General features: G+C 39.8%; 1 protein-coding gene across 2 annotated transcripts in view; it reads left to right on the top strand.

The window, feature by feature from the left end:
• tab2 (TGF-beta activated kinase 1 (MAP3K7) binding protein 2) overlaps positions 1 to 13,939 on the top strand; it is a 30,164-nt gene extending 16,225 nt beyond the window's left edge. Inside the window, exons 3-8 of one of the 2 annotated variants that reach the window (XM_056481127.1) lie at positions 1,672 to 3,214; positions 5,697 to 5,857; positions 6,891 to 6,984; positions 9,302 to 9,400; positions 9,595 to 9,711; positions 12,257 to 13,939. In XM_056481127.1, the coding sequence (XP_056337102.1) occupies positions 1,672 to 3,214; positions 5,697 to 5,857; positions 6,891 to 6,984; positions 9,302 to 9,400; positions 9,595 to 9,711; positions 12,257 to 12,402 (2,160 nt within the window). In that variant the 3' untranslated portion in view covers positions 12,403 to 13,939. The remainder of the gene's footprint in view (positions 1 to 1,671; positions 3,215 to 5,696; positions 5,858 to 6,890; positions 6,985 to 9,301; positions 9,401 to 9,594; positions 9,712 to 12,256) is intronic. The other variant, XM_056481128.1, reaches the window with a different exon arrangement.
• Positions 13,940 to 21,113: the final 7,174 nt, after the last annotated feature.

Genomic DNA, 21,113 nt, shown 5'->3' with positions numbered 1-21,113 from the left:
TATAAAGATTTGTGTATATATAAGATTTGCCCAGGACATTTAAAAAAATGATGGGTTAAATGTATCTGGCAAAATAGCCATATCAGCGTATCCCTAAAATATTCAGTTTTAATTTACAGAACCATCAATCTAACTTTCTGATCTAAACTTAGATGCAGTGTTGGTTGATTAAAAAGTAAGATATTACTATTCACATCATTACATTTACATTTAAATTACTTTGTCTGAAAAGTAACTTAATCAATAAGTAATTTTATTACTTCACAAAAGGCTACTTAAATATCTTATAAATGTCAAAGCATACAGAATGAAAATGAAACTTTATTTTTTTAAACTAGACTGCATTTAGCTGCATTTAGTATTTAACTATGTTCAATTGAGTTCAAGTTTATTTGTACAACACTTCACAATAATTATTATTCTAAAGCAGATTTACAAAAGGTGCACATTATTATATTACAGTCAAATTCAGAAAATGAAGGTGTTGTGTACAGGGTGGACTATATACAGTGTATACTGAAGGTTAACTATGTTTATATACTGTGTCCTTTTTAAAAAGGTGATGTCTATGTGTATAATATGTGAATGGTCTTGTTAAATGCAACTAAATAAATGGAGGGGGCATCCTGGACAAAGCCAGGGTGTCCGCGGGGTTGTAAAAGGTAGTAAATAAAATTTGCCAAAATTAAGGCCAATAAAAAGGATTAAAAAGTAGCAAGCGTCATCTGACAAGGCATTGAATTTTGGAGCCAAATTTTTTTAGATCAATTTTCAATTTGTGCAGGCCTTTATTTTAAAATTTGCATGGATTTATTTATATGTTGAGAGTAGGACCTGAGCGATATCATGCGAGGTGGTGGTCGTTCGTGCGTGTGCTGAAACAAACTGGGTACCCGGCTGGCTTGCTGCCAACCATAGAAGAACTCTCATTTGTTCATTAATTAAATTAAAACATTGGGAAGTGCAAGTTTTCGGACCTCTGGCTGGAGGACTCAAGATTTAAAGACTGGCTTAGGCCTGTAGTTGGCAACAGCCGCGAGACTTATTGCCACATCTGCAAGAAGACGATTAATATAACCTGGGTGGGGATGAATGGAGTCAAATAGCCACCAAGCTATGATGCTGGGACGCAGCGAGCAGCTTCCCATATTAATGCTTTGCTCTATGGCTGCAGCAACGACTTCAACCCCTACTGCTTTGCCCTCAACATCGACTGGTCTTCCGACGCAAACCACTGCCAGCAGTAAGTCCTAGCATCATCGCCAACAGGTGCGTGATAGACGCTATGCCCCATCACCACCGCTACATTGCGAGCTGAGGTGCTGTGGGTTTGGAATCCTGCCACTTAACCGTGCCAAACTGTTCTTAGAAGATCGGCTATTGTTATGCAATTGTTACTTTTTGACATTTATTAAGAAATATGGACAAAGGCCCATTGGGACATCTTGATTAATCCCTATGCTTTACTTAAATGTATGTTATCTGCACTATGTTATTCCATATGGAAAGATATTTCATTTATGCCACTACAGTTGCAGCTCTAAGGGGTGCTGGTATAATTTTTTTTAAGGTATTAAAAAGTTAGTAAAAGATATTAAATTCAACTTAAGAAGTTTTGTATATTCCCTGAAAGCTCACTCTGAAAGATCCCCCTCTCTCTTTTTTCCTCAGAACAAGAGTAATTTGGCTGCGTGCTTCGAGTACCTGACCAAGGTGAGCCCTCGTTTCCTGTACAGTGAAGGCAGCCAGAGTTTGACAGATCTCCGCAATCACATGACCCAGCTCAACCTTGGCGTCTCCCAGAATACCCATGGTGCAGTGCAGCGAGATGCAGTCGGGATGAATGGCAGCCGGACTCTCGCCCCCAGTGTGAGCGACGGGCCCCTAAATGTGCCGTCCGCCCTGTCTGAGTTCTACCAGCCTGAAACGCCCTCTGTGCCCACACACACGCCTGCCAGCCTCAGCATGGAGTCCACCCGCAAGCCGCAGCCTCCTCAGCACCTCGGCCTGTACCAAGTTGGGGGCAAAGGTCATGCGCCACCTCCAGCCCCACGCTTCAACCCCATCACGGTGACGCTGGCGCCCAACACCGGCCGAAATACTCCTACCTCCCTGCACATTCACGGAGGGCCTCAGTCGGGTCTGAACAGTCCCAACTCCATCTACATTCGGCCCTACGTGACACAGCCAGGCTCGACCCGGCAGGTGCAGTGCCGAGCGCAGTACAGCCCCACATCCCAGCCCGCGCAACAGATCTACCAGATCACTCATCCCGCGGCACCGCAGAGCTCCTGGAGCCAGCACCAAACCTCTCATGTCTACATGCCCATCAGCTCACCCACCAACACGCAGGCGCCCTCCATCCCCTCCGCTGTGGCATCCCAGGCCATCTCCTCATCGCCTCTGCCCTCGTCCGGCTCCTCCTTCAGCCAGTATAACATCCAGAACATCTCCACAGGCCCGCGCAAGAACCAGATAGAGATCAAGCTGGAGTCTCCCCAGAGGGGTTCTGGTTCATCCTCGCTCCTGCGCTCCAGCTCTGCCCCACGCTCTGCCTGCAGCTCCACCTCTTCTTCCTGCCCCTCCTCCTGCACCTCTTTGGCTTCGAGCTCCGGCTCTTCCACACCCATCTCCATCGGCGGTGCGGGCCTTAGCCGCAGCCAGCCCACCGTCTACATCTCTCCGTCTCCACCCACTGCTGCTACCGCTCCGTCGGAGGACTGCGCCCTTGTCCCCAACACTCCTCGCTCCCAGCCAAAGATCTACTTTTCTGCAAACACCTCTGCGGATGATGGAGGGGGCAGGAATCCACCTACAGTCTACATCTCTGCTAATCCCGCGCTGCAGGGTCCCGCTGGCCTGCGGGCTTTGGGAAGCCAGATGAGCATGGGCCCTGCGTATATCCACCATCACCCGCCCAAATCCCGTCCTTCCGTTGGAGCTGGAGGCACAGCCACATCGCCTCGGGTGGTTGTAACACAGCCTAACACCAAATACACCTTTAAAATCACTGTGTCGCCCAATAAACCCCCGTCAGTGTCTCCTGGAGTGGTGTCGCCAACGTTTGAGCCAAACAATATGCTCAGCCTGCCTGCCGATCACCACTATGCAGAGCCAGAGATGAGCCAGCCGGACCCACTTTGCCCGCTGCGGGACAAAGCCGCGGAGCCCCGCAGACTCAGCATGGGTGCTGACGACGCTGCATACACACAAGGTACGACTTTCAGCAGCTTCAGTGCTGACCAGCTGGACAACAGGGGTTTGTTCTAGGGCTGCACAATATATAATTTCAGCATCAATATCGCAATGTGCACCTCTGCAATAGTCGCATCGTAGGAAGTGTAATTTTGAGCCACAATTCAGAACACAGAATGCTTTTGGAGTCACAGAAGAGTTTAACCGTATTGAAGTGAAAGTTTATCATCCGCATGTGTTTTTAAGGCCTGTGACCGTGTAAGCATTCGGGTACGAGAGTTTAAAGTATTCAGGCACATGAAATTGTACTATTTGTAACTCTATAAGATGTATTTATTGAATTATTTATACAATGAAGACTATACACAGTGTTATTTTACATTGATTATTCAATTTCTGTACCTGAATACTATAATGGAAAATATTTCACTTCTATCTTCCCAATAATAATCCCTATAATCTTTCAGAATCTTCCCGAGAAGTGTAATTTAATGAATTCTTTTCAAATAGAGCTATTCAAGCTATTTGGTAAAATTGTAATATCACAATATAAATTGCAGCAAAAACTAAATATCGCAATGTCAATTTTTTCAGTATTGTGCAGACCTAGTTTTTTCTAAATAGTTTCTTAAAGGGGGCAAATGACATTGGCATTAGCAGTTTTTTCTTTTTCAATTCCAGCTAAACTTTGTCTTTGAAGGAAACTCTAGTCGGCTCACTGGCTGGAAAAAAATCTACAGAATTTTGTACAAAATCTGCAGATTTATGCAGAATGATTTTGGGAGTATAGTAACTATTACTATAGTAACTTGTTTTTTGGAGTAACTAAACACTTAAAACATTAAATAAAAAAATAACTTTTAAACTTTAAGGTTTATAAAGCAAATCCATTTAGATCTACTTGCTTGGTAAACAAAGCAAGTCTCTCATATAATATATCTACTAAAAGACAGAAAGTATTACTTACCAAACTGCATTGTAAATAAATTAAATAAACACCAGAATCACACATAAATTTATTTAAAGGTAATTCATCAGTCTTTGCTCTTTGAATAAGGGATTCATAAAGCTATACAAAAAAAAATCAGCAGTGCAAGGCACTCGAAAAGTAAGTGAAAAAGCTATAAAGGTTTTTTATCTTTTATTTTTTTATACAAGAGCCATGTTAATAAAGGTTTTTTAGCTTTTGAACTTTTCCTGTGCTTTGGACTGATGGACTGCTGTTTTTATGATTTTAAATTATTTATTCATGTAACAATATTAAAATAAACAGGTAAAATCTATTTTTCAAGTCTAATTAATTATAATTCAGACTAAGAAACTATGTAGAGGTGCAAACATTTAGCCTGTAAAACACTGAAGTGAAAACCTGCGCAGATATTCAGATTCTGATTGGCTGCTGTCATTTTTTTCTCTTGTCTCGACTCCGCCCATTAGTGTTTATTTTCAGCTCTGCATTCAGCTTTGGGCTCCAGCCAAAAGCAGAACAGCAACAAACTGGGGAGGCGGGGCTAAAGATAGTAAGGCCTCATCTGATTGGTCAAATAACCAATGCAAAAAAATTAATGTAATTTATCACACACGTATATTGCATACACTTGCATATACACTGGCTCCTCTTTAATTGCGGGAGTAGCGTTCTAAAAATAGCCTGCAATAGGTAAAATCCGCAAAGTAGTCAACTTTATTTTTTACAATTATTATTATATAGTTTTAAGACGGTAAAACCCCCCACTACACACTTTATACACTTTTTCTCAGACAGGCATTAACATTTTCACACTTTTCTCTCTTGTTTAAACACTCGCGTAACTTCTACGTTCCTTTAGCGAGTCCAGAAGTCCAACTTTTTGTGCAGTGGTTAGCATGTTCCTCCGCCTTTTGGGTGCTACCGCAGGTGCCTTTGACGGTGCAGAACGTTTCGTTGACTTTAAGGGGTTTGTTGGGGAGAAAACTTGCAAACATACAGTCCAGCACTTCAGAGTCAGCCTGCTAGTGATCAATGATTTATGTCAATTTGGCAAGCTGAATGCATTCTGTACTGTACAGGAGACACGTCATTAGGAAACTGATTGACAATCGTCCACAGCCAATCAGGACACAGAACACAATGTGCTGTAAAAACAAAAAGCATGTTGAATTGCACCAAACAAATCTGCAAAACTACCACTGTACTATATATTGTGTATATTGCATATACTATTATTGTGATAATGATCATTTTGCAATATAGAGAGCTGTTATGACAGAACTAAATTAAACCAGCAAGGTTCATTCAAAGCTTCAGTTTTAAAAGCTTTCTCAAAAGATAATCAATTATAGATATTTATCTATCATCATTTACATCCTTTTTTCCACAGTCCAGTCCTTATCTGACTATTCATGTATACGATTTCAAAACCTCACATTGTGGAAGCTGTGTTTGCATTTTTTCTACTATGTGTGACCTAAGTGTACATAAACACTGCACATATCTTATATTGTCCTGTGTATTTGTCCAGCTTTGCTAGTGCATCAGAGAGCCCGAATGGAGCGATTGTGGCATGAGTTAGAGCTGAAGAAGAGAAAGCTGGAGAAGCTAAAAGAGGAGGTGAATGAGATGGAGAGTGATCTGACCAGGAGACGACTGCAGCGCTCCAACGCTTTCTGTCAGATCCCATCTGTGAGTTTCTGCACCTTTTCAGCACTCCTGCAGGCCAACACTTACCCCTTTCTGAAGGATTCAGATATTGGCTTTGGCACAAATAAATGGTGCTGGGCTGGGTGATATACATACTATTATTTGAAAACGAAAACCTTAATGAAACTGTTTTCAATAATAACACAAATTTTACTACTCCCACTAGACCTATTTTTGACTGTCTCTGCCTCCTGAATAATAATACATAATGAACACGTTAAGCTTCATTTATCATGACACAATAAGACAAATGTTCATCTTTTTTTGTGTGTTTACCAAGTTAAACATTTGCATGACATGTCTGTTTTCTGTATTATTTATTATTTCAGTGTTAAAAACACATTTAGTGTCTGCCTCTGTGTTCTGGTTAACTCTGTTACATTGGTTATCAAAAGGCAGAACAATCTGTAACGCGCTGATAGAAAAAGCATGCGACTTCCTCCAAGTGATGTCACTTCCTGTGGCTGGAAACTCTGGAGGGCATCGAGGCGTGCCATTATTCTGCTCTCATTAATTTGAGCAAAATGTTTAGGATTCACCAATAGTAGATTCATTATGTGTCGACTCTGTTACTGTGAGATATCGGTCAATTCACTTCATTAAAAACAATAATATGATGAAAACGCATGTGGAGTCTAGAGTGAGGTTAGCATCTGGAGCTAAAGCACAAAATGATGGCAAATATCAACGCTTTACCATCAACTCTGTTCGTGTTAAAGTTTTAAAAGTTTTTTGGTGAGGTAAATCAACATTTTGAAGATATAATCTAATTATACGACCAGTACATAAGAACATAACCTACATATTGCCTTGAGTCTGCATTAAGAATGGTTATTGCGGTTGGAATAAAACAGTATTCGAATCTGTTTGTCCTTGCATAGATTGATCTGTACCTTCTTTATGTAGATCAGTGTGACCTCATGCTGGACTTGATGGAAAGTAACAAACAACAGGCAGAAAAATAATAATTTTGTTGCATATTTGAATCATGGAACAAACGTTTGTTTATTTTCAGATTGAGGAGATGCAGCAGTTGAGGTGTAAAAACAGGCTTCTACAGATTGATATTGACTGTTTAACCAAAGAGATTGACCTCCTTCAGACACGAGGTGAGTACCATGCTGATTGGGGGCCAAGCAGCAAAGCAAAGGCACCTATTCTTTTTCTTCTCCTCCTTCTCCTGCTTCTCGTCCTTCTCCACCACCTCCTCCTCGTCTTCTTCCTTTGCGATTTGAATGGCAGCCCATATAGGCGTTCACTTGAAAGGTATCAAATTTGGCACACTGGTAGAGAGGACAGCCTCAATAATAACCACAGCAAATTTAGACCCTCTTACTCAAACTCTGTAGTGCCACCACTGTTCCAAAGTTTAAAACGCTAATCATTTTTGAACTGTAAGCTGCAGAATCAAAAGTTAAACCTTTTTCTGAATCCTTGGCTAATGCCAATTGAAATTGACATCAATTTTAAAAAATCATGAGGTTTAGTTTTTTTTCTGTTTTTAATAGTTCGTAAAATCGACTTTTTTTAACCCGTCCTAGACAGTTCCTTCAATTTTCAACAAAATTGACTCAGATCATTACTAGACCATACTGGAAAAGTTATATAAAAGTTATAGAATTCAAGATAATTACTCAAACCGCTGTCGAATAACATTCAATTCGTCAAAAAGCACGCAAAATCATACTGAAGGCTATATCTCGGCATTGCTTAACTCCATTCACACCAAACTTCCTGTGTGCTATGACTATGATATGAGGTTGCCTGTACAGTTTCTTTGCAGTTCCACCTAGTGGTCAGGAGATATGAAAAAACGGCTGTTTTTGTCATGCCAAATTTCGCCAAGTCGAATGATATCCAATTTTCTCATGTTTGTCGTTTTGGGTGTCTGCCATTTTAAATTTTGTTGACAAATTCTATATTTTACGAATGCATTGAGGTATCGTCACAAAAATCAGTATGCATCTTCAAAACCATGCCCTTAAAGTGCACAAAAGGTTTTGGAGCAGTGTCATGGAACTGGTCTTGATATATTGCTTGGAAAATTCTGCAAACATTAATACCAAATTTTCCATAATTTGAAAAACTTCCTGTCCGCCATTTTGATTTAGTTTGAAATGGTACTTTTTCAAACTCCTCCCTGACCGTAAGACCAGTTTGCACCAAATTTGTACCAGATCCTTTTCACACTATGCTGATACAAAGTTAGCGAAACTGTGTCAATAGGTGTAACAGTTTTTGTTTTCGGGACAAATTAGTTGGTACAATTCCAAACTGTATCTGAGGCTGTAACTCTTCAATGCTTCAATTTGGTAACAGAGCCACCTATTGGTCAAATGTTATAAACCAATAAATCTTTGTTTTAATAATTTTTGATATTTAAGTAAAACAAACTTCAAATGTATTCAGAATTCATTGTTTCTGATCTGATTTGATGGTCTCTGTAGAGCTTATTACTCATGGCCTCTGTACTGCTTTGTTCATTCTGCCTCTGGACTGCTTTGCTCTTTCTGCCTGTGGTTTGCTTGGCCCCATTATTGCTGCTTGCAGCTATATTTTACTTTGAAATTATTCAAGAAACTTAATGTGTCTGTGGCTAAAGTCATCACAAAATACAACAAACATTGCAAAGGTGGGCATTTTGAGAAAAGGCTCAATCGTTCAAATTAAGTCAGTTTTATTTTGCTCTCATTGAGTTAAAAAACCATCAACACTTTCATACAAGAAAGTAAATGTATGTTATACATGTTTTTGTAAACCACATTGAGGGGGGTGGACGATTTTGGAAAATAATCTAATTAGGTTTCATCCATCAGTTTTAGGACTTTTATAAATATACCCCAATCATTTTTAATTAAGTAGGTTGATGTTATGTACGCTGATTTATATATATTTAAGGAATGATAAAATCATGCCACTACTTTACATCAGCAGGAATTAATGTCAGAAATTAGTTGTACTGTCATAAATGAAGACCACTATAGGCCAGGTAAAGCTCCACACACAGCCTCTAGATGGCGCTGTTCACTCATGTAGTGCTGTCTGCATTAATCCACATGTCAGAAGAATTTTAGGAAACAGGATTTTGCTGTTATTTTTGCAGTACACTTTATTTCAATGGGATATAGCATTTCTTTTATGTCTCTGGCAATTAAATCGTGAAAGGACTTAAAATATTTTGGTAGGTTTTCTTAAGTAAGGAGATATGTTTGCTAGCCCTGTGAAGTGTGTGGTTTGTGCTGCAGCTGTATTAAAAATAATAATATACTGAGATCATTCACATGTCTGCCACCTACTGGACACTTTAAAAGACTGCAGTTTGTGCTGTAATAACCTTTTTCTTCTTCTTTTTTTTGCCTGTTTATGTATTTTTAGCAGTGTGTAGTATTTGAGAAATTGTTCTCTGTTTGTTCTCCACACCTTTAGGACCAGACTTTAATCCCATTGCAATTCACAATTTTTACGACAACCTTGGTTTTTTGGGTCCTGTACCTCCAAAACCCCCTAAAGGTCCTACAAAAGCAGGTAAGATCTGGAGAAACATTTTAACCCGGCCTCTTTTATACCTGCAGTATAGTCCTCTCGTCTCTGCCTCTGCTGATCTAGTTGTTTTTTTCTGTCAGTGCTTTATTTTTCCATTATTCTTCTCATGCTCTGTTTGTTTCTCTGCCCCGCTCTCTCTGTTTTCCATCTGTGTGTTGTGTCGTGGTGCTCCTCAGCTGCGGATCACACAGGTTCTCTTGACAGGAGAGGCCGCAGAATAAATGTCAGCTCAAAGTTAAAGAGAGACCCTTCTCTGCCTCCTGTACCTCCTCCTGCCGCCGCTGTGCCCACGGGTGGGTCCTTTTCTGGCTGTCTGCTCCGCCACCCTTCTCACTCCTTTTAACACTGCTTCTTAACTATAGCTGAGGGCAAAATGCTTCTTTTTCAAAACATTTCTCATGTAATATTCAATAGAGCAAGGACATTCTCACAGTGTTTGCTATAATATTTTTTCTTTTGTCTTATTTGATCTATTTCACTTAGAATAAAAGCATTTTTTTTATATTTTAAGGTCAATATTATCAGCTCCCTTAAGTGATTCTTTTATTAATATTATTTTCGATTGTCTACAGCAGGGGTTTTCAAACATTTAGGACCACCCCCCCACAGGCACCCCTCTCTCCCAAAATAATATTGCATGTGCAAACATCATTCACATATTAGTTGCTGTGTTTAAAGTGCGTAGAATTAATTACATTGAAACATAAATATACAGCTTACCTGATTCAGTGTGATAGCTGAGCCTTTTTCTGTGAGGACAACATGCTAATCTGTAGTTGGATTCTTAACACAACTAACCGTGAATTTGGAAATCACACCGTCTAAACCTTTTCTGTTTTAGGATTGTAAAATGATAAATTTGGTGAAATTGTATTCATTTCTCAATACATATTGCAGAAAAACAAATGATCGCAATATTAGATTAGTCTAATATCGTGCAGTTCTACTGTACAGAGTTAATGAACAAAAGGTTATTAAAGAGACAGTTCACCCAAAACTGAAAATTCAGTCATCATTTAATCACTCTTTACTTTGTCCAAACATTTATTAGGCCCTGTCCACACGAACACGTGTATTTTCAAAACTGCACTTTTTTTCTCGGGGGTTTCGCTGTTTGTCCACACGAAAACACAGTGTCAGGTGACTGAAATCAGAATCAGTTTTATTGCCAAGTGTGCTTCACACACACAAGGAATTTGTTTTGGCTACAGAAGCTTCCAGTGTACATAAAGTGACAAGTGACGACTTGTATGAAAAAAATAAAATAAAAATGATAAACATTAAACAGATGCGGTTAGTCAAGAAACCTGGATGTTGAGTTGTCTGTACAGATTGTTATAAATATACAGGTTATAAGGTGCTGTGTACAAGTGCGAATGTAGAAAGTATTGCATTGTATATTGATATAAGGTGCTGTGTACGAGTGCGTATGAGAAAGTATTGCACATATTTATTGCACAGTAGGGGAATATTTAACTGTTCATAGGTAGACAGCCTGAGGAAAGAAACTTTTCCTGTGTCTGGCTGTTTTTGTGCTTGGTGCTCTGAAGCGCCGACCAGACGGTAACAGTTCGAACAGGTAGTGTGCTGGGTGTGAGGCATCCAGAGTGATTTTGCGAGCCCTTTTACTCACTCTGGAAGAATACAGTTCTTGAAGTGTAGGAAGGGTTGTGCCAGTGATTCGTTCAGCAGTCCGGACTATTCGCTCTAGTCTACGGAGGTCGGTTTTGGCAGCTGAGCCGAACCAGACGGTGATTGAAGTGCAGAGGATGGATTGGATGACAGCTGAGTAGAACTGTACGAGTAGCTCCTGTGGCAGGTTGAACTTCCTCTGCTGACGAAGGAAGTACAGTCTCTGCTGGGCTTTCTTCACAATAGAGTCTATGTGAATGTCCCACTTCAGATCCTGAGAGATGGTGGTGCCCAGGAACCTGAATGACTCTACTGCAGCCACAGTGCTGTTCATGATGGTGATTGGGGGGAGTGCAGGGGGGTTTCTCCTGAAGTCCACTATCATCTCCACTGTTTTCTGTTCGGCGTACAGTGCATTTTTGCGTTGACGTGGACAGTTTTTTTCATAAATGAAAGCGGAGAATGTTTATAAAAATACCCATGTACGTTCCATAGTAGGAAAAACAAATACTATGATGAGTAATGTTTCACTGTTGGGTAAACTGTCCCTTTAATAGTCAGAATATTCAATGCGGAGGGCCAGATTTATGTGAAAATGTTTGTAAATTAAAATAAATATATAATCTAAAATATAATTGCTGGGCAGCACGGTGGCGCAGTGAGTAGCACAATCACCTCACAGCAAGAAGGTCGCTGGTTCGAGCCCCGGCTGGGTCAGTTGGCATTTCTGTGTGGAGTTTCTCCCCGTGTTGGCGTGGGTTTCCTCCGGGTGCTCCGGTTTCCCCCACAAGTGCAAAAACATAGTGTATGAGTGTGAATGAGTGTGTATGGATGTTTCCCAGTGATGGGTTGCCGCTGGAAGGGCATCCGCTGCGTAAAACATGCTTGATAAGTTGGCGGTTCATTGCGTTGTGGCGACCCCTCATTAATAAAAGAACTAAACCGAAAAGAAAGTAAATGAATATATAATTGCTGTAAATCAGCAATCTGAATATTAGTAATCAGCACTGTAAATAATAGTTTAAATAATAAATAATTGTTCATGGTATTTTGAAGTGTCCATGTCAACATTTGCAATTTACAAAACCTGCAACAAAATGGCCACAGGTACAGGAAGAGTTTAGTCAAACGTGCCAATATTGAGTCAGTGTGGTACATGTTGTTTATCACCATATACTGAATTATATGTGCTGTGTTGTCTGTCAGAGGTGAGCCGGACGGATGCGGGTGTGCGTGTGCTGTCAGAGCCCGAGGAGGACGATGGCGTTCAGTGGAGCTGCACCGCCTGCACCTTCCTCAACCACCCCGCCCTCAACCGATGTGAAGAGTGTGAATTCCCACGCAATTTCTGAGCCACACACACACGACACACAACATGTGTAGACTGCCACCATTTGGCCTCCGCCAGAACGTCTGGACACATCTGCTGGAGGCTTTCTGTCCTTCTCCAAAGCTTCGTCTTTCCCTCCTCACAGTGTCATTATGTGTGTGTGTGTGTTTGTGTTGTGGTGTCCACTGAAGACTGGATGATGTTTACAGCTCTTTTGTCTCTGTACAGAATGTGTGTGTGTGTGTGTGTGTGTGTGTTGTGTGGAAGATCAAGGGAAACTTCACCTATAAAAGGCTGAATGCTGATATTAACACGTTTATAACGTCCACACACACACGGTTTACATGTGTGTGCGCGCGTGTACGGATGCCAGTGTGCCTTTTTCATGGGAACGGACGGTGACTGTTTTTAAGACTTTGTTCCCAAAGGATCATGGGCGGGATCTGCTAAACTCACAGTTATTTTGTTTGCTAAATTGAAGAGAAAAAACAGAAAAAAGTGAAAAGAAAAAAGTGCATGCTTTAGATGTACAGTTTCAAAAGGCAACACAGATTTTTACTGTACATAGTTTTAGAATGAGCTCCTCCATGGCCATTTTATTTCTCGAGATTTCACATGTATTTCCTGTAAGTATAGCTTTATAGACTTCATTTATTTCTCTGTTTTTGTTTCTGTCTATTAAGTATGGATTCCCACCGTCAGCTTTCTTGAGAACTTTTAAAGGGATGCTAAAATGTGCAAGTGCAAATGGCGAAATGCTCTTTGTTTTGCACTATATCAGCGTACGAGCTGCAAATGCAGCAAAACTGAAAAAAAACAGATCTAGATTTTTATTAATAAAAGGTACTTGACCTCAGAGCGGTCAAAGGACTTCACAGGAAACCCATAAAGCCCTCGGATAACAAATGCTTTCCTATGTGACAACTGGAATGTAGGTTTACTATTAGAATTTATACCTTTGTGCCAAAAACTCTTTCCTCGCTATGCATCGATGAAGCTTTATCAGAGTATTTGCAGTAACGTGGGTTTGAAAGAAAAGACTTGTTAGATGAAAACACACACAGTACTCGCTAGCTCGCTAGCCTTCGTGGCTCAGGTTTTATAAATTGCCAAAAAAATACAGGAAGAGTAGCCGACGAAACCTTTCCCGATGTGCCTTCAGTCTTCATGCGGTTCACTGTTACAGATCATGGTATATGTGGTACATGCACAGTGCCTTCGCTTGCACACGTTACAGAATTGAAACGGATCCTTGGAAGTGTTTTGTAACTTTAAAAGTTTATGGAGCGAAACCTTTATCGCAGAAAAGCGATGTTTTGTCACCCGTCCTCATAGGAGTGCGAATGCATTAAGTGTGCATTGAAAAGTTGAATGAGGTTGTTATTTATAAAACAAACAAATACACCATTTCCGAATGCTGGTTTCTGGTCTCCAGGCTGAAGATTTATTCAGTCTGCTTTTCTGTTTTCATCTTTGGCTCCACGCACAACACTTTCTGTGCTGTTTCACCAACTCTGCAACAACCCAAAGAAACCATTAAATCTGCTTTTAAAAGGAAACGGGGAGAAACGTCTTTTGGATATTCAGTCTTTTTTTTATCTTAGCTGGGAAAACTCTCTCTGTAGTCGATAAGTTATTTGTAAAATTAAGTATGATTATAGTATAAATAATAATTAAAAAAAACAAATGTTTGCTTTGCTGGATTTATTAAAATATTCAAAATTCAGATTTATTTAGGAGGTACACTGTAAAAAACAAATGCTGGATTCCACACAATTCCTTCAAGTTGTCCCAACACAAATCAGTTAAGTTGACTTAATTGTTTTTTAAAAGTTAAAAAAATTAAGTTGTCACAAACAAAGCCTCAAAGAGTTGTGTTGATTCAGTTCATTTTAAATAAATAGTTTAAACAAGTGGGGAAAATAATATTTGGAGTGTATCTTGTTTTATCCTGTAGGTTGAAATTAAAAATAATAACAATAAAAACTGAAGATCTGAGAGGATAAAAATAAAACTGAATACAGTTGATTTTTCAGTGCCTTCACACAGCAAAATCCTCAGAGTAAAAATGACTCAGTTCAGAGAACATTTGGTCCCTCTCTAAACTGAGTAAAATGTACTCAACAGCAGAGTTAAAGTTCATGAGACAATGATGGGGTTAATTAAGTGATGATTGAGCACTGATGATGAACAACTGCTGTTAATAAGCAGAAACAGAAGAGAAGCATTAACAGCTTCGCTCATTTCTTACCTGTTTGACTTTATTTCTGTCAGATGTTCACAAAAGTCCATATGAAATTTATTGAGAATTAACTGTTTTAGTTATTTACATTTTACAAAAAAAAAAAAAAAAAAACATGTTTCCCACATCATGTCACCATCATGGAGAAAAGTGGTTGATTTACTTGGGCTCTTTGACTTGATCTGTAATGTTGCTATATCTATGTTATCAATGTTAAGTATAAAGAGCAAATATGATCAGGTTGATTGATTCTTATGCTTGATATGAGTTACTATGAAAGAGTATATGTTTGATTTTGCAAATGAAATTTAAATAAATGTTTATCATTTTAGAAACAAAATTCAGTCTTTTTCAAGAGAATGGACCTCAGCTGAGGGTTTTATACATTTTTATAACACACTGAGCATCTGAGTCACTTTAGAAACACAGACATCAATAATCAGCGTATCTATCTCAACAGTGGTTAGAGATTTTATTTATTTTTTGGCTGCAATGTATGCTAAGAGAATCAAACAACCATCCATAGTTCCCAGCATGCACTGCAGGAAAAAAAACATAGTTGAGAAGCACACGCTGATTCTTTATGTCTGTGTGTTTTGAGTGTTTCAGATGTGTTTTATGATCTGATAAAAGTATTGCTGAGTTCTATGTTCTTGATACAGTGCTCCTTATGTGATATAACATTATTCAAACTTAACAGGTCAAAACTAATATACTGATTTGATCAGTGACCAGATCACCACAGAATCAATAATCCAGAGCACAATTGCTCTCTTTATGCAATATTTGCCACAATACACTATTTGGCAAACAAAGAGAAACAAACTCTATAAATCGAGTCAGAGTCCAAGTAAAGTAACTGCTGTTCTCCTCAATGGTGACACCTTAAACACAAAAAGTGGTGGTGTTTTTTTATTGTTAATTGTTAAGTAAAAAATGACTTAGTTCTTAATAATATCACTATATGGAATTTTTCAGAGTCTGGCAGAAATAAGGCCAAACAGGTTGGTAATAAGTAGAGCTGTCGTTTGTGGAGTTGCTCAATGATCCTCTGCTGAAACTTTTAAGAGATTTGATGTGTTTTATTTCAGTTTATTTCATCTACGGCTGTATCTGAAATCAGTTGTAATTTTGTGTTTCTCTTCTGTTTCTGCTTATTAACAGCAGTTGTTCATCATCAGTGCTCAATCATCACTTAATTAACCCCATCATTGTCTCATTAACTTTAACTCTGCTGTTGAGTACATTTTACTCAGTTTAGAGAGGGACCAAATATTCTCTGAACTGAGTAATTTTTACTCTGAGGATTTTGCTGTGCAGGTACATTGGTTTCTGCATGTCTCCATCACGCCCTCGCATAAAGAAGATGGAAATGGGTTAAAAAGGCATGGAGACCTGCTAAAAAGCAGTGTCGGCAGTAATCATTAACATAAGCCTGATGCGATTGTTTGGTCCAGCATGATTGTCCAGGACTACCCCCAAAAATGCAAAGCCCTGGCGTTGATGCAGGATTGTGAAGAGTGCTGTAGAGATGATTTCAAATATCCAAAAGCCGAAATCACTTCTGGGGGAGAACATGTCAAAACTAAGTCTTTTCCATTGACTTTGATATAAAAGACAATGCACAGAGAAAGCTGGACTCCAGCAAAGAGCAGATGAATAAAAGTGTCATTATAAAACCAGAGACGCCTTAATGCAAAGGGTAAAAAGATGAAATAAAAGATTTGGTGCACGGTGGTGGATGCGTTTCTTCCCCTCTATTTTTAATCCAGTAAATCCAAACTAGTTTTTATTTCGATATAGCAATGCCCTGCTGTTCAGTGTAGAAATGCTAATACTGCCTGCTGGCAGAATTTAGAATCGGCTGACATTAAAGATCTTTTTACAAAGGTACTAATGCTGTAAGCTGTGTGTGTATGTAATTGTAAAGTACTGATTCTTGTATTCTTTGTACAGGTGAATTCGGGACTACAGATTTCCTTTGAATGCCAGCATACTTTATTGAATGTAAAATATACCTATGTGCGTTGTCTCAGCACAGATAGCATTTTGAGCAAAGAAGGTCTGATGATTTCATACCCAGCTAGAAAAATTCATGTGGCTCAAATCTGACCCACACCAGACACTTACATACGGCCTACATACCGCAAGGAACGATGGCACTTTGGCAGTCCGCTCCTGTTTGCCAGATCTGGGCCACAATCAAGCCAGAGCAATATCACATATCAGCCAGAATTCAACCAGATGAACCAGAACTGACCCTATTCTGGGCCGCAGTTTGCTTTTATTCTGGCCCAGATCCGGCCCACACCAGACATTTACATCTGGACCACATACTGATTGGAATGATGGCTCTAGGGTGGTCCTTTCCTGTTTGTCAGATCTGGGCCACAAATACGCCAAAGCAATACCACATATTAGCCAGAATTCAACCAAATGAACCAGAACTGACCCTATTTTGGGCCACAGTTTGCTTTTATTCTGGCCCAGAACTGGCTTACATCAGACTTTTACATCTGGACCACATACTGAACAGAATGATGGCTCTACTGTGGTCCGCTCCTGTTTTCCAGATCTGGGCCATAAATTAGCTTTACTATCCATATCTGTCATGTCAAACAGCTATGGTTTGACCCCTATAATTATCAACTGATCACTGTACTTTCTCTTTACCAAAAGTGATCTATCATATGTTTTAGGATAACAGTATCATACTTGCCACATCTTACCTCAGCTGCTTTGAGCTCACACCAACTTTAGCCAAAGATATATGCCCATATTTGCCATATCTCATCTGGGCCACTACAGGCTCACAGCCACATTAGCCAGAGCTTACTGTGCCAAATATTTGCCAAAGGTGGATCACATATGTTTTAATATAATTGGCCCACATTTGCTATATCTTCTCTGGGCCACTTTAGACTCACAACCACGTTAGCCAGAGTCTACTGTGCTGAATATTTGCCAAAGGTGGCCCACAAATGTTTTAAGATAACTGGCCCACATTTTCCATATCTTCTCTGGGCCACTATAGGCTGAAATCTACATTAGCCAGAGCTTACCGTGCTCAATATTTGTCAAAAGTGGCCCACATATGTTTTAAAATAACTGTGCCAAATTTGCCATATTTTCTCTGGGCCACATTAGGCTCACAGCCGCATTAGCCATAGCTTACTGTGCCGAATATTTGCCAAAAGTGGCCCACATTTCTTAAGATAACTGGGTCACATTTGGACTAACATGTGTGAGCCACTTTAGGTTTAGACCCAAATTAACCTTAAATGACTATGCCACATTTTTGCCAACTGTGGCCCACATTTGTCCTCTATCATTTGGGCCAAATTTACAATTTTCCACATGGGCCACATTAGGCTCACATTCAGATTACATTTTGCCATAAGTGCCAAATCTTTGTCTTAAATGGCCCATGTATGAATTGGAATATTTGGCCCCCGTTTGTCATTGTACAGGTGGGCCACTTCAGGCTCACATTCATTTTTTTATGGCCCAAGAAAGACCACCAGTGCCGCATAACTGCCTAAAATGGCCCACATTCGTATGCTATCAGGGATTAGTTCTTAATTTAAATAATGTGCAGGGTACCAAGGACCCCCGAAACAGGAATAGGAACTGTGTTTGGATATAACTTAGTTTTTTTGACCACACTTCATTGTTATTGTCCACCATGTTTCCTGAATCCACGATTGAAAGGAAGAGGCTCGCTCTGTTAACGGTCTTATGTGAATCTGCAATGGCGTGAACCAACAGACTCTTAAAGGGAATGGGAGAAGAGACTCTGGTTGCTGAACCATAGGCTTTAGACTTTGCGCTTAGATCAAGAGCCCCAAATTAGATTATCAGAGCCCCAATTCTCTTAAAGAGCCCATATTATACATGAAATAGGGTCATATTTAGGTTGTAAGGGTCTCCAACAACAGTCTAATATGCATGCAAGGTCAAAAAACACTTTGATGGTCTTATAACCTGCATTTATTTTTACCTAATTATCCCAGCGACTCCCATATGAATCGTTCAGCGATTCATTTGTTCCCAACCCCATCCTCAGCGCGAAGCTAACCTGCGCTGATTGGACCGATGACAGCCTGCTGCGATTGGTCGACAGTGACAGGCTTCAGCACGAGACAGAGTGAAATGCCCAGCTGGTAATCAACTATATAAAAGTAGTCACAGTGCACTCACGCTTCATAGTGTAAGGCTTTTTTCACACACACACACACACGCACACACACACAACCCTCCTCAGAAGAACTGGGGAGATCGACGCGAGTCTCCTAGCCACTTTACCTGCTCTCTCTCTCTCTCTCTCTCTCTCTCTCTCTCTCTCTCTCTCTCACACACACACACACACACACACAACGCTCCTCAGAAGAACTAGGGAGAGCGACGCGAGTCTCCTGTCTCTAGGCGTCACACACTCGACCTGCTCTTTTTCTCTCTTTCTCACACACACACAAACACACACACATCACGTTCCTCCTCAGAACTAGGTAGATCGACACGAGTCTCCTGTCTCCTAGCTTACGATGGCCATAGCAACGACAAACGGCAGTGGAACGCGAGCTCACAAAAGCATTTAACGTTAAATCCGTAAACAAAGCGGCACGCGTCGCGTTTTCAACGTGGCTTACATGCGATAACAGAATATAAAGAGCAACCGTGTGTACTGTACCAGGTTAACAAGTAACAAAACACAATAAATACATAATTTGCAAGCTAGAGTAAACGAGGCAACAATTTTAATCGCACTTACTTACACTATTGAATAAACCTCAACCACTGACTCTTCACAGTTCACAACTCATCTTTGGGTAGAGACTGTCAATATTATCCATCTGAGCACAGCGTGACTTCATTCGACCAGCGGCGTCTGTGTGTGTGTGTGTCTAGTGTTTTTCTGTGTTAGTGGGCGGGGCCGCAGGTTTCAAATCTCCCTGGTTTGCACGCGTAACTACTGGCGAGGCTTGTGTTTCGTGGCTGCGTCATCGCGAAACACCTAATGACTCGTTATCAAGACGACTCGTTTGAAGCACTATGAGTTGACTCTTTTATAGATGAATCAATAATTTTAAACACTGTACACTTACAGATTTAAGCCTTAGCTGGACATTTCACTTCACTTAGAGCTGTGTTACACACTACATGGAAGGGCATTTTCAAAAACCCATAATATGGGCTCTTTAACACACATTAGCAAATGATCACAGAGGGACATTCAAAATAAAACACTGCGTTCTCACTGACTGCTTAACCAAAGCACTAGCTGAAGTGGAAAGTCATTTAAAAATAAACGCCAGATATTCTTTCTTATAGTAATGCTTTCTAAGAACAAGATGTTGAATATTTACTCTCTTTTTAATATTTAAAACTGTAAAAGACACATGACAGTATAAAATGGCAGTCATATATATTGCTGAAACATTCTCACCAATTAAACAGTCACTGATAACAGCATCCACAGAGCCGTAATGACACACGTTGTGCTTGGTAGATCCGTCACATAACTACGTTTGGTTGAGGATTCGACATGATGAACATGGCATTGCACAGGCAGTGGTAAAGCTGAGAAAACTCTTTCAATATATCGTTCATTCACTAATTTGATCCAAAATCCTGAGGTTATTTTAAAAAGGATAAAGGAAAGACATTGTTTTTGTCTGTAATACATTGATTAAGGCTTTAGAATATATTGCATGTTTTAATTAATAATGCTTTAATATAGTGTAATATACAATTATTTTGCTGTATCATTTTCATTGTAATGGATATAGCTGTTCATTTGTAACAATAGGAAATAATCATTTACTGTTGTACGGTCAAGACTAATCAATACTGATTCAGTGTTATAACAGCTACTGGGCAGTGAATACTGACTGTAATCAGTACCCACCATAAACATTTGCTGACCAGGGGTGCGTTTCTCAAAACCATCGTTAGCCAACTAAGGTCGCAAGTTCCGTCGTTACAAACATAGTTCATTTATTTGGCGTTTCCCAAATCCATCGTTCCAACGAACATTCGCAAACCGCGTCGCAAACTAGTGCACTTGCAACTACACCTCTGGAGCTGTAGTTAAAAACATAGTTCCTGGCTGTGTTCTATTCCCATTTATCCCCCCTATTCAGTTAGAACATTCTAACATTAAACTTGCAATGATTAAACAGCTTTAAAGTCATCTCAGCTATAATTTGCTTTCAAACTATTTTTACAGTTCAGTTTTACCGATCTTCATGTTTACAATTGTCCTCCCTTCGCAGTGCACTTTGAAATCACTAGCTACACAGCAAAATCCTCAGAGTAAAACTTACTCAATTCAGAGAACATTTGGTCCCTCTCTAAACTGAGTAAAATGTACTCAACAGCAGAGTTAAAGTTAATGAGACAATGATGGGGTTAATTAAGTGATGATTGAGCACTGATGATGAACAACTGCGGTTAATAAGCAGAAACAGAAGAGAAGCAGCAGCAGCTTC

The sequence above is a fragment of the Danio aesculapii genome, chromosome 20 (assembly GCF_903798145.1).
Source record: "Danio aesculapii chromosome 20, fDanAes4.1, whole genome shotgun sequence".
In the NCBI taxonomy this organism is placed as follows: domain Eukaryota; kingdom Metazoa; phylum Chordata; class Actinopteri; order Cypriniformes; family Danionidae; genus Danio; species Danio aesculapii.
Note: the sequence above shows the minus strand (reverse complement) of the source record. Positions and strands in the feature narration are given on the sequence as shown.